At 45.4% G+C, this 14,309-nt stretch overlaps 1 protein-coding gene across 2 annotated transcripts in view; it reads right to left on the reverse strand.

Moving 5' to 3' along the window:
* The window catches only part of TTC28 (tetratricopeptide repeat domain 28), a gene marked incomplete at both ends in the record, with an annotated part of 616,677 nt that overhangs the window by 88,607 nt on the left and 513,761 nt on the right, over window positions 1–14,309 (reverse strand). For both annotated transcript variants that reach the window (XM_079717073.1, XM_079717072.1), the window contains 2 exons: window positions 10,937–11,114; window positions 13,309–13,527. In XM_079717073.1, the coding sequence (XP_079573199.1) occupies window positions 10,937–11,114; window positions 13,309–13,527 (397 nt within the window). The remainder of the gene's footprint in view (window positions 1–10,936; window positions 11,115–13,308; window positions 13,528–14,309) is intronic.

Below are 14,309 nucleotides of genomic sequence, written 5' to 3' on the forward strand. Positions count from 1 at the left end.
TGATTTCCAGGGGTCCTGCTTGTATACAGGGGGAAGGTCAAGCCTAGAAATCAAGCGAGACACTGGGCCAGGCATGCACATCTGTGTCCGTGAGGAAGACTACATTTCCAAGGGAAAGCCCAATAACCAAGTGTGAGCGAGGGGAAATGCCCACAGTTTCAGAGCAAGAGGAAGATGAGAAGCCATCAGAGGAGACGGAGGAGCACTTGCACACCTGGGTGTGCACTGTGTTCAGAAGGGAGAGAGAGAAGCAGAAAGTGGTCCACATCAGAAGCTGAAGGGAATGGGAGCATGAAGCCTGAGCGAACATCATCCCCATCTCTCCCCAATCTCCAGGGGCGGTGGGAGTGGGAGGCTGGCCTACTGTTCAGCACACAGTCACTTCGGGAGGGACTCCCATCCCATCGCTGTCCCGCTTGGTACGTGACTTGCTTTAGCCAATGGAACAGGAGTGAGCGGTGAGCAGGGCTTTAAATGTGCCTGATTGTTTTGCCTGGTCTCTTGTGATCCTGACTTCTGCTCTGAGTGTTGTCTGGTCACCACCAGTCACAGAAAGACGAGACACAGGGACCTAAGCCCACAGGCTGCCTAAAGCAGAACCACCCCAGTTGACCTGCAGACCCAGAGCAAGGAATACATGTTTGTGGTATAAGTCTCTGAAATTTTGAGGTGCTACATGGCATTACTAGAGGAAAACCTCACCAGCACCATGTGAGTTGTGGGTCTGACACAGTAAAATGTGCTCGTGTAAAATGTGCTTTAAGGACGGCACCTCTCCAGGGCCTCTTTACCACTGTGCTCAAATGATAAAAGTACAAAGGGATGAAAACAATACCTATTTTAGCCAGTTCAAAGAGGAACGTGGTGGCTATACTGAGGCTATTTTCCCAAAGCAAGCTAAGTCAAGAGTTATATATTAAATGTCTTAAATATTGATTGTTAGATAAAGCTACACAGAATCAATCAGAAAGAAAAGGCCAGGGAATTTCACTGGGGCAAAGGGCAGGATATACAAAGTCAGAGATATTGAGATTTGATTAGTTCAAAGAATTTTTATAAAATTGGTTACGACAACAGCCAGCCAAGGTTGATGTGGACCTGAGGGGAAGCAGTGACTGGATTGGTCAGTGGATTCACCCCACCCCTTCTCCCCCAGCCCTTGTTCTAACAGAAATGTCATTCCAAGCTTTGGGACCATGAACAAAGGATCTGGGGCAAGACATAAAAGAAGTGTCTGGTGTCCAATAGTGCCCCTGCCAGGGCTCCATGACACCCACCAGAGTGGCCCCTGCCCTGTGGCCCAGGTGCTGAAGTGTCAGCCCCTGGCCCAGGGAAGCCCAGGCCATTCACAGTTCCAGGCCCGGGGGCCCCACACTTGCTCAATGACAGGCACAAATGGTTTTCCCTGTATCACCACTGTCTGCTTTTTGTCTTCAGGCTGATTCTACCATTCATCGATTATCCCTCCCATGAATAATGGGAAAACTCATATCTAGCAATTTCAAGAACTCTGCTTTTAAAAAGTGCATGAGAAATACAAAAGGGGATTCAACTTAGGCTATTTCAGAGGTCATACAGAAAGACCAGCTACACTTATCCTTCTCGCTAAGCTGCTGAATTACACTAAGAAGCTTACCAGAGCCTTCTGTACTCATTTTGTACTCAGCTCTTTGGAAGGAATCCAAATTCAGGAATCGGGGCATAAGACCAGAGTCTACAGAGCGTTCCACTCATTTCTGCAGCTGTGTCTCTTAAGTGCTCTAAGCCCTAACCTGGCATCATCTTTTTTTTCCCCTCAAACAGATACAGCTGAGCCTGAGTGAGTCACCTCAGAGATAAGGCCTGCCCTTTGGAACTGAGCCGTGTCACAGAAGACAGGACAAAAGAGATTCAGCCAGACAAACCCACCCTATCAGAAAGGGAGCTGGACTTGGTATATTACAAGAAAGAGGTGGGGGCTTCCCTGGTGGCGCAGTGGTTGAGAGTCCGCCTGCCGATGCAGGGGACGCGGGTTCGTGCCGCGGTCTGGGAAGATCCCACATGCCGCGGAGCGGCTGGGCCCGTGAGCCATGGCCGCTGAGCCTGCGCGTCCGGAGCCTGTGCTCCGCAACGGGAGAGGCCACAGCAGTGAGAAGCCCGCGTACCGCAAAAAAAAAAAAAAAAAAAGAAAGAGGTGGGCCTCTGGAGGCAGCAGCTGAGTGGCTGTGACGTAGAGACTACAGTTTCTGCAGCAAAGGATGGGGGCCCTCCTCTTGCAACGACCACTCATCACCTGAAAGCCTTTTCCCTTTCCTTCCTCCGTGCCCTTGCTGGGTGAGGAACTGCCTCTGCCTGTGATGGTTTCTCTCACTCTTCAGGGCCCAGCTCAAATGTCACCTCCCAGGAAACCTCTTGAACTACTGCCTTGACCCCAAGTAGGCAGATCGAGGCATGGCCTTCTTTTTTAGACCTTTACCATAGCATTTCGCACATGGTGGATTGATAATTTACACATCTGTTGCATGTTCCACACTGTGAGCTACTGTAAGGCCAAGAATTCCTGCCATTATTCATGCATATATTTCCAGGCTCAGGACCAGCTCTGGCACAGACTGACTACATGCTCATAATATATTTTCAAAATGGCACTGCCCTAATTTAGAATGCAATTGGAAACTCTTTGTTTTAAAGGACAAAATAAATGCCCCAAAATAGTATATCCACTTTTATTTATTTATTTATTTTTTAAATTTTTTTTTTTTTTTTTTGCGGTACGCGGGCCTCTCACTGTTGTGGCCTCTCCCGCTGCGGAGCACAGGCTCTGGACGCGCAGGTTCAGCGGCCATGGCTCACAGGCCCAGCCGCTCCACGGCACGTGGGACCCGCCCGGACCGGAGCACGAACCCAAGTCCCCTGCATCGGCAGGCGGACTCTCAACCACTGTGCCACCAGGGAAGCCCAGTATATCCACTTTTATTCCACAGAATTCTGAAAAAAAAATTGGGGGTAAAAAAATTTGATTTGTAAAATAAAACCTTACTAGTTGGGATTAATTGGGAAGTCAGCCCTGATTAGCAATTTGCCAGAATTAGAAAATATTGTAAATATAGTGGGTTTTTTTTTTTAATGAATTTATTTATTTTTGCTGCATTGGGTCTTCGTTGCTGCACATGAGCTTTCTCTAGTTGCGGCGAGCAGGGGCTACTCTTTGTTGCAGTGCACAGGCTTCTCATTGCAGTGGCTTCTCTTGTTGCGGAGCACGGGCTCTAGGGCGTGCGGGCTTCAGTAGTTCTGGTTCGCAGGCTCTGAAGCGCAGGCTCAGTAGTTGTGGCGCACAGACTTAGTTGCTCCACGGCATGTGGGATTTTCCCGGACCAGGGCTCAAACCCATGTCCCCTGCATTGGTAGGCAGATTATTAACCACTGCGCCACCAGGGAAGTCCCGTAAATATAGTTTTAAACTTTCAAAGGCCCACTGTAATTTAAAATAAGCCAACGATGTAGCAGTGACCAGTGCTTGGGTACTTGCTTAAAAGAACAGATACAAATAATTTAAATCAGTTTATCAAGTATCCATTTACATCGACTAAATATGTCCTAGTTGCAATCTTGCTTTTGCAATTCATTTGTTTAAAAAACCCCGTTTTGGGTTTCCCTGGTGGCGCAGTGGTTGAGAGTCCGCCTGCCGATGCAGGGGACACAGGTTCGTGCCCCGGTCCGGGAAGATCCCACATGCCGCGGAGCGGCTAGGCCCGTGAGCCATGGCCGCTGGGCCTGTGCGTCCGGAGCCTGTGCTCCGCAACGGGAGAGGCCACAACAGTGAGAGGCCCGTGTACCACAGAAAAAATAAATAAATAACAAAAAAAACCGTTGTGTTTTTTTTCCTCTTTTAGTGGAAATGGGGGGCGGAAAATCTCTTTGGAACTGAATTAATCATAATCTTTGGTTCATCATTGATCCATGAACAGCCTGTTTTCATGTATTTATTGAGTAATTTTTAATAATGTAATAAGTACTCACAAACCCACCAGCCAAAACAAAAAACAGAGAATAACTGACATCTAATCATTCGTTGCCTCCCCCAGAGCCCATCCTCCCCTTCCCAGACTGAGGCAAGTGCCATCCCAAATCCCATGGCCATCATTCCCTACCTGTCCTTTCCACACAAGTTTTATTGCATCTAGCTATATTCCTAAAAGTATATTTTTATTTTATTTGTTTTAACTCTATCAAAAGGATGTCAACCTATAGGTAGTATTTTTTTTTTTTTTTTTTTTTTTTTTTTTTTTTTTTTTTTGCGGTACGCGGGCCTCTCACTGTTGTGGCCTCTCCCGTTGCGGAGCACAGGCTCCGGACGCGCAGGCTCAGCGGCCATGGCTCACGGGCCCAGCCACTCCGCAGCATGTGGGATCCTCCCAGACTGGGGTATGAACCCGTGTCCCCTGCATCGGCAGGCGGACTCTCAACCACTGCGCCACCAGGGAGGCCCTATAGGTAGTATTTTGGGACCTACTTTTTCACTTAACATTATACTTCTAAGATTTAGGCACATTTTGGGGTTCACTATGACTCATCTCTTTTGTCTGCTGCCTAATATTCCATTTGGGGACTAACTGTTCATCCATTCTCTCACTGATGGCATGTGGGGGGTTCCAGGACTTTGCTATTGTTTACAGTGAAGCTCTGAAAATTCTTGCTCATGTACAAGATCCTGTCTTGGATATTACACCTAAGGTGTGTACCTGGGTCAAAGGGTTTGCAAATATGCAGCTCAGAAGGTGATGCCAAACCATCTTCCAATGCATCATGCCAATTTACTTTCTTCCCAGCCACATATAATATACCCTGTGGACCCACATCTCCTCCAACACTTGGGATTGTCAGACTTGTTAACAGTTGCCCTGTGTTATCAGGCTAGAACCAACTGGAGTCATCAGCATTTATGAATTGGTGCAATCTAAATTAATACATGTTTTGAAATAAGAAAATACATTTGATTATAAAAAATAACTTTCACTGTAGAAAATTCAGCAATATAGAAAAGCACCAAAAGATAAAAATTGTTAACAGCTATAGTTTATCAAGGTTTCATATTCATTTACAATAAAGGAATATTTACCCTATTATCAGGGCAGTCTACAATTGCAATTTATTTAGAACCCCTGAGGAAGCACACCTTTCAGACAAGACCTACCACTGAACACAGCCCTGCTAGTGTTCTAACCAGTCAGCTTAGCTTCCCCAAAGTGCCACTGCGCCATCCCAGGTGCCCAGGAAGCAGCAAGACTTGGGCTAAATATCAGAATTAAAAGCTGAAGATGTGCTCTGAAATTCATAACATCTCCCTTATGGGAGGTTCGTATTCTATATGGTGGTTTCAATCTATGCCTCTTTTGATCTGGGAAGAAGGGACTGGAAGTTCTTATTAAACACTTAATAAAAGCAGTTCTTTTATTTTAAATCCATTTTCAGAAACCCTTTTGTAGCACTGTACTTCCTTTTAGCAGCAATATGCCATTAAGGACAGCAAAAATGGTCTGCAGAATAACAAGGATATCATGGCCAGACTGTGGGTAATTGAATGAAGGTGTTCCCCCAGGCACCGAGACTCAGTGTCTAGGGGCACACTGTGTACTTTACATCCACAAGAAAAAGAGAATCAGTGAGCCAGCCCAGCATAAGCACAGAGTCTACTCACAGCACACCTTCTGGTGACTAAATTTCAAATTCACTGATGTCTCACTGTGGGCCAGGCACTGTGTTAGACAGTGAGAATTCAGAGAGAAGGACACTGCACCTGCCTTCCATGGCATTACCATCTGCTTGGGAAGACACACAAATCAGGTGATTATGAAACAAGGAAGAATGAAATAATTGCTATTGTTAGCGACCACAGAGAACAGCAAAGACTGATTTAGACTTACAGGGATTGGGTGGTCCTGATAGAAACAGTGTGAGATTTGAACAGGGATCTAAAGGGAGATTAGACTATCTACAGGAAAAGTAGAAGGACAGTTCTTGGAGAAGGGAGAAGTACTTCATTCACAGAATCAGTTGGCTGTTCACACAAACTTTTTTTTTTTTTTTTTGCGGTACGCGGGCCTCTCACTGTTGTGGTCTCTCCCGTTGCGGAGCACAGGCTCCGGATGCGCAGGCTCAGCGGCCATGGCTCACGGGCCCAGCCGCTCCGCGGCATATGGGATCCTCCCAGACCGGGGCACGAACCCGTATCCCCTGCATCGGCAGGCGGACTCTCAACCACTGCGCCACCAGGGAGGCCCCACACAAACTTTTAATAAACATCTACTATGCTGTAGGACTGCCTGAGGGCCTGGGTATGAAGAGGTGAATAAACCTGACAGTGAAGCTTCTGAAAGGCCTTTTTGAGGAGTTATCATTTAAGTAGGAACTTGAAGGATGAGAAGGAACCAGCCATACCAAGAGCAGTGGGCAGAACTTTACAGAGAGAAGGAAGGGCATGTGCAAAACTTTAAGATGGGAAAGCCCTCGATTTACCCTAGGCAGTGAATGGAGGCTGGGGCGGCCACAGGGAGATGCCAAACTGAAGAACTAGAGGTGTCATTCAAGGGACAGACAGAAGCCAGAAGCCAGAAGACACGGGCTTACAGGCCAGTGTGAGGAATGTGAGCTGGAGTCTGAAGACCATCAGAACCTTTGAAGGGATAAAGTGTGATGGGGAAGCTCTGGGATGGGTGGGAAAAAAGGGAAACATAGTCCCAATACATCTATGAAAGGTCACTCTGACCGAAGGGGACTGGAAGGCCGTGAGAGGGAGCAGAAAGGGCAGAGGGGAGGTAGCAGCAGTGGTCCAGGGAGAACTTTGACCCAGAAACCCCTAGAAACAGGCTGGAGAGGTTCGAAGGGGCCAGATGCTGTATGGCCATGGAGGGTGGTGTCACCCCACAGCCAAGGGCAGGAGGTTTGCATTTGAGAAAGACACATGGTCCAAACTGTCTGAGGAGAACTCAAGATCTGCTAATGTGGTGCATTAGAGTGACTGATTTGGGGGAGAAATAGTGGCCTTTAGATATATTAGACTAGAGATGCCTGGAAGATACCGAGACAGCTTTGGTTAGTGGGCAGATGCAGCTACAGATCCAGAGGTTAGACATGCCTGAGCTAGAGTGGAGGGGGGAGTCACAGGGTACATTTAGAGAACAGAGAGGAAGGTGTGGTGGCTGGAGCATGGCGCTCACGAAGAGGCAAGCACAGAAAAGAAACACAGATTGCCCTCCTACAACTAGATCGTGGTGTCAGGCTCCAAACCTTGGATTTTATTCTCTGTAAATTGAAATTACAGAAAGGTTTCTTTTTTTCTCTTTGAATTGCAGAGTTGTTTATACATGGCTATTTATTTCTGACTTTAAAAATAATATATGTTCATTGTTAAAAAACTGAAAATAAGGAAAAGTACAAAGAATAAAATACCAAGCAACTATAATTCCATCATCCACCGGTAATTACCCCTAACACTATGGGCTATTTCCTTCCAAGGACTTTTTCTTACTTTTCATATCAGTATTTTGTATACATTACAAAATTTGAATTATACTATATACAATAATTCTAATCTTATTTTTTCACTTACTATTTTGTCACAAATATTTGACTATGTGCTTAAAAATTCTCTGTAAACATGATTTTAATTGCAACATAATATTATATTGATATAAATAATATTATATTGATATAAAATAATTTGACATTAATTATGGATATTTCAGTTGTTTTTTTCTATAATATATAGAACTATTATAAATATTCTTATGTATACATCTTTACTCCATTTCTAAAATGAGAATTTTGGGGTCAAAGGGCCCATTTTTAAGATTTCTCATACTATTAGCAAATTATTTTTAGAAAGGCTAAACCAATTTATATCCCTAGAGTATGAGACTGTTCACTGCATCCACACTTTAAAAATATTTACTAATTTTATAGATGAAAAATAATTTAGCTGTCATTGAAATGTTTTCTTGAAACTGAGGCAGAAGCCAGTCTCACAAAAAACTCCACTTTAGTGAATTCAAACCATGCCACTAAAGTATTCAGTTTTAATATCAAAATCAAGAACTTGAGTTTAAGTTCACAAAAGATGAACCAATTTCTAATAAGACTAGTCCAAAGCAACAGGAAAGACCTCACTTCTGCCTTTCAAACTGGGGATCGAAGATACCGAGGGCAGCCCCCCAAATTCATCCTGAGCGTCAAGCCACCCAACATCCTAGAGACCCCTGAGGACTCATCCCTACTTGTGAGCTTTCTGTACAAGGTAGAGGGGAAAAGATTAAGGTGGGGAACAGAAGCAAGTTACAGTGCTTCCTCTCTCCCTGCCATTGAAGAAGAGCTGAACTATAACCCCAAAGTCATTTTTTTAATTCAGAAGGCACCAGGAAGCAAACTTAGTCAACCTCCAGTATCATAAAAAAGAACTGCTGAGGCACAAGTGTTTGGAGTTAAACCATGGTGTCCAACAGGAGGGGTGCTGGGAAGAGTCAAAGGGTAACCCCCTTCCTTCTCATGATGAATTTTAACCTAGGTACATGAAAATTGGGATCAAGGGAAATCTGTATTTTCACACAGACTGAGCCCTCTCAGTGGTTTGTGTGGACTGCAATGCCCTGGCTGTGGCCACCACGCTGCAGTAAGGGAGAAGCGCACCTCTACATGGGCAGGGTTTCAGATGGCAGGTATTGCACACCCGGGTCCCTTCACAATTTCATCTCAGTGCAAGCTCTGGACTGTGGCCTTACAAGCTTGAAAACCTGCTGTTGTTAATGTGCTCAAAGAGACTTTGCCTCTTGGGAGCTCATTTTCATTAACCAAGGTCACAGAGTGGTACAAACCAGAATGCCAGTTTGTTAGGTACATTTTATATCTGCAAGTATATGTCATGAGAAGCCAAATGATAACCAGAAAGCAGAGGCCTGAACAAGGGAAGGGAGGGGGACAGCCTGAGAGGTCTCCTCCTGCAGACCTTGCACATCCTGCCTGGGGTGGCCGTCATTTAGTTTATTTCTCATCATCCTTCTGAGCTCAGCTCAAAAACCCCCTCCTCAAGGAAGCCTCCCCAACTCCCAGTATAGGTTTCCCCACCCCTGCTTATACATTTTCACTATGCCCTGCATTTTCATTTAAATACTTACAATGATTTTCATTACAAGACTGTATATGCTCTGTGTCTACTTTCTTTCAGTTCTCTCAGAGCAGGAGCTATTCCTGCCTCATTCATCACTCTTTCCCCCATCTCTAGTAGACACAGCACATAGCAGGCACTCAAATATTTGTAGAAGGGAGGGAAGGCAGGAAAGATGAGAGCATAATGACAGCGAAGTCCACCACAAGAACAGCCTTCCAATGGGACTTGGAGCCCCTTAGCCAAGATTCTCTCCCCCTTTTCACAGTGTCAGAAATGGGCACTGCTAAAGTCTGCCCTGCTTTCGCTCCCCCCTTTTTTTTTGTTTCTACTGCTGGCCATCCCCTCCCCTCTAACACTCGCTTTGGATATGCAATACCTTTGATCAGGTTACAGATTAGTCAGACTACTAAGCGCCTTTCTGTCTGCTGAAGCAGTTCTGTGTACCCCTGGCCTAACCTATTTTATGGTCATTTATAATTAAATCTCAGGGAGTAGCCTTACTTTCCAAGTTCGTGGGGTTCCCACACTGTGAAGCCCCTGTGAACACCACACCATTACCCAGTGTTAAGGACAGGGATGCTCCAAGACGCACGGCAGCCATGGGAGAAATAGGACAACAGTGTGGGCATGTGGCTGACGCCTGTTCATGCTTCATAAAAACAGAAGCTAGAGATGACATTCTTACATGCTTTGGCTATTGTCTCAAGTGTGATATTAATTTTGATAATTAAAAGCAGAACAAGCACCGGCCCGGGAGTCTGGGTGAGATCTAGATTGTTTTGATCCCAGCTCTGACACTAACTCACTGTCGGCAAGTCCCATTTCGGTGCCGAATAAGGAGTTGGCCTAGATGACCACCAGAGCCCCTCCCTTCCGGCCTTGACATTCCATTATCGAATGGTTACTTTTCATCTAAGAGCTTGTCTCAGACTTCATAAACACCCAAAGATCAATCCAGCTGCTGGCAATGACTACCACACACTCGGGGAGTCTGAGTTAAGCATCTCTAAAGAAATCACAGCGATATCTTAGGATTTTCATGATTACAAAAGAAATCATTCAAGAGAAAAGCAAATGTCCTTGGAACCTGACACCAGTTCACACAGCAGATTTTCTGACACAGATCTTCTCAACATTTGTTAATCACAGGATGGGGGGCTGAGACGCCTGGGAAATCTGGCTATGACCCAGCTCTAAGGGACTCTCTTCTTTCTATTTTCCCAGAAGCAGGGTCCTTGTGTAAATTATTTTCTATATATAAAATAGCCAATCACGATAAGACATTTCCATGAGTATATAACTTTTACAATATTTGCAAAAAAGCACTTTTCCTCCCTATCCTCGATATTGGGAGTTCAACTTCTTTCACCTCAGCCCCTCAATGCACAGATCCTGTCACTGGTAATACATTCTCAAACAGGCATTCAGCTATAGTACAAACAAACTCATCATGAATCTGTTTATAACCAAAAAAGCATCTCAATTTTAATTAGCTAATATGTTAAATTCGAAGTCGTGTTTATGTTTAAACATTCTACAAACCCATCTTAGAAAATGGGCATGTCTGATAAGGCCCTTCCCTGTCTGAAAGGAAATTACCAAAAACAATAAAGATGTCCTGCTAAGGGGTTTGCACTCCAGAGACATGTATTTGTTTCTGCTGCAGCAACTGTGAATAGACTGAGCACAATGTGTGAATGCCAGAAGATTTCTTCCATTAGCTCAAGCAGGACGTTTACAAAAGAGAAAACAGACAAAAACCCCTGAGATCATATCTGAAGGTGGGACTGGGAGCACCGCACTACTTGCCTTGAGTAGTAAGATTCCACACCCAGGGCCTCCCGGACGCTGGCGATGTGCTGCTCTAGGGCCGAGCTGGTGGCTGTTGGAAGGGCTGTGCTGTTGCCAGCCTGGAAGTCACTGGAGTTTTCCACCGTGTTGTCTCCCAGGTAGTGTTCGTGAAACTTCAGAATCCCTGAAACAAGACAGGCACAGGCACAGCCAACGTTATACATGATTGGGGTGGGGGAAGGGAGGGCGGAGGACAGTGGGCAGCAAGGTCGAGGCTATGTGACCTCTTTGACAAGCATGCTGTCCTCCAAACCATGTGAAGAAATCCGGAAATCCGAGGTGTCGAGAGGGTTTTCAGAAGTCTGGTCAGTACGCTTTTTACAGCTTTCACCAGAAGGTTTGGTGCTTGAAAACAGGGAATTCAAGACAGGGCTTTTGATTTTGACGATATATATTCAGAAGCTCCTGGAATGATGATTAGTTCACATCAGTTCACGTATTTCAAAACAGATGCTTCTCAGAAGCACCAAACAGGGAAAGTTTCCTTTCAGGAATAGTGCATGAGCATGCCAAGGTGTATTCTCCCCAGAAACTGAACTCCTGACAAAAAATACAGCTAGCCAAATGGAAACTGTGTTACTCAGAGACCTTTCGTTTCACAAAAGCAAATCAAAATAAATATGTAGTGTAAAGGCCAGATAAAAACATTTTAAACCATCTTTAAATAAGACCAACTGGTCAATGGTCATTAATGGATTAAAGGAGCAAAAAATGATGGCTGTATGAAACTGAGGCAATCCGCAGTGGTTTTCTAGCAATAAACACAGGACATATTCTCAAATGGTGATGAGGTGTGTCAGCCCTGGAAAATGCTGGTCCTCTCTGATTGGATTAAAGCCCTGGTGAAAGCTTCAGAGTCTCATTAAGAGCAAAGAGAAATGGAAAGAGAAACAATAGGAACCTCATTATACATGGCTCCTTGATATAGGGATTTGGATATACCACCTGTCAAATCATGTTCCCAAAACATAACAACCACCGAGAGAAAGAGCTCAATGCCTCCATCATCAGCTGTGTCCTCCTGAGCATCAGGGCCCTCCGGGGGCTGGGATACACAGGGATTCATCCCACTGTGCACGATGTTCACCAAGTCACCATGAACACCACAACTTAAAACCTTTAGCATAAAAAGGTCAGAGGCAAGAATGTTCTTTATGGAAAGCCCATAAAAAACATGGAATTAAGGGTAAAATTATAGAAAGTGAGGCTGGGGCTTCCCTGGTGGTGCAGTGGTTGAGAGTCCGCCTGCCAATGCAGGGGACACGGGTTTGTGCCTCGGTCCAGGAGGATCCCACATGCCACAGAGCGGCTGGGCCCGTGAGCCATGGCCACTGAGCCTGCGCGTCCGGAGCCTATGCTCCGCAACGGGAGAGGCCACAACAGTGAGAGGCCCGCGTACGGCAAAAAAAAAAAAAAAAAAAAAGTGAGGCTGAAGCATAGAACATACAAGCATTCTCAGAATGTAATCAGAACCCAGGAAGCATCTCAGATCTGTCATCCAGCCATCATTTTCTTTTTAAATCAAAGGGACAGAAACGTAATCAAGAAAATCTTGTCAGTTCTCCTTGGCAGTTGAACTTTTTGAAATTGGCTTACAGGTATTCAAGAAGCCCATTCTTCAAGATTCCCAATTATAAGATCCACTTCCCCAGTCAATAAACTCTAATTGGATCTGGTGTGTCTCCAACATGGTAAAACCATCAGCATTTTGTTATGCAAAAAACATGGCCCTAACAGCTAATTAGTGGTTCTGTATTTAGTGAAATTGTTAAAGCCTGAACATTTAATCCTGATTTAATCAAAGGGAATTTTTACTTCTGAAATAGATTTACAAATGAACTGGTTAAAAATGGGTTTTGCTAAACTCAGAAATTTCCAGCATAAGACTTCATTTATATACTGTGATAGAGTTGCCATTATCATTTTAGTCTCTTTAACTGTACCATGACAAAGGGTCACAATTATTAAATCATATCTAGAAAGAACTCATTCGGACTTATTACTTTATTAGCTAATGAACAACAGCTGCCTAAAAATAGGGCTGCTGGTGAAATTAATCCTCCTGCTCTCAGTCGTCCTTGATAAATGCTTCCACATTCACCAGCGAGGAGCCGTGATTTCTTGGGGGAATGAGAAAGCTGGGCTGTCTTATTAATTGAATGCCCCACCACGGACTACCCACCGTGGCGGAAGACTTGCTGAAAGCCGACATTAGCTCCTTGATCTGATCTATGGTAATGCACCTCTCCCACCTCTATTCACTAGACTTTCACAACCTAGTGTCTTAATTGCCCTGTTCCCACAGAAAGAGATCTTACCTGCCCCAGGAGCAAGCAGCCAGCTGTACAGGTAGCCCGCAGCCAGGGAATAGTAAAGCACTAGTCCCCTCTGGCCATTAACCATCTCTAAGATCTGATCAATAGTGACTGGGGAGTAGGGGTCGGAGTCCTGTTGTCCTGTCTGCCGTTCTACCAGGAGATCTGCAAACGCCCTTGTCCGTCCTCTTTCTGCCACAGCCAGGGCTTCATCATGATGGCCTAGGAGACAAAGGGATAGGCTGGGAGTTCACGGGGAGTATGCTTATCAGAGAGGGCTATCAGGTACAGAGACCCCCGGCAGGGAGAAACCCCACTGCCTCTCCACGCCAACGTGTGGCAGACTCTCAGTGAGACTGTTTCAAATTCAACCCCCTGCCTCAGATGACAGGTGCAGTGACCACTCTGCTCAAACCCCACATTTTCAGATTCCACACCACCGTAAGCCACCAGTCTTCCCTGTCTGGCAGCCACACCACAGGAAAGCTGACTGTTCAGAGCAGCCATCCTCAGCCCTGCCCACTCTCCCCCCACATCCTGAGTTACTCCCCGGCCTCCTGGCTTCTGACCGCATTCACTTGGCTCTTTGGACCTGATGCTCTGCACTTACCCTCTCACTTCCCTGCTCAGCTTGGATTCTGATTTGGCCTTGGCAGATGAGCCCTCCAGGACATAGCTCTTGACCATCTTTCTATTTCTCCTCGATGCAGCCCCTCTGTGCATCACATTGCCCAGCCCTGTTTCCACATTTCCCACCAAATTATACCTCTGTGCCCTCCCACATGCTGGTCCATCTGCTCAGTGTGCCTTTCCCCTGTTTACTGAAAACAAGGAACCCCGATAGCTGTCCTGCCTATCTCAAAGACTAAACGAGGCCCTATATGTGGAGGTGGTTGGTAGGCATTATTCAAAGCACAGTATATGTAACAAGTGACATTGTAATCACTAGAGCTGATACCTCATTCCATTCTGGGCACCCACACACTTGCTTCTCGTCTCTTCTC

Source organism: Hyperoodon ampullatus (assembly GCF_949752795.1).
Source record: "Hyperoodon ampullatus genome assembly, chromosome: 13".
Classification (NCBI taxonomy): Eukaryota; Metazoa; Chordata; class Mammalia; order Artiodactyla; family Ziphiidae; genus Hyperoodon; species Hyperoodon ampullatus.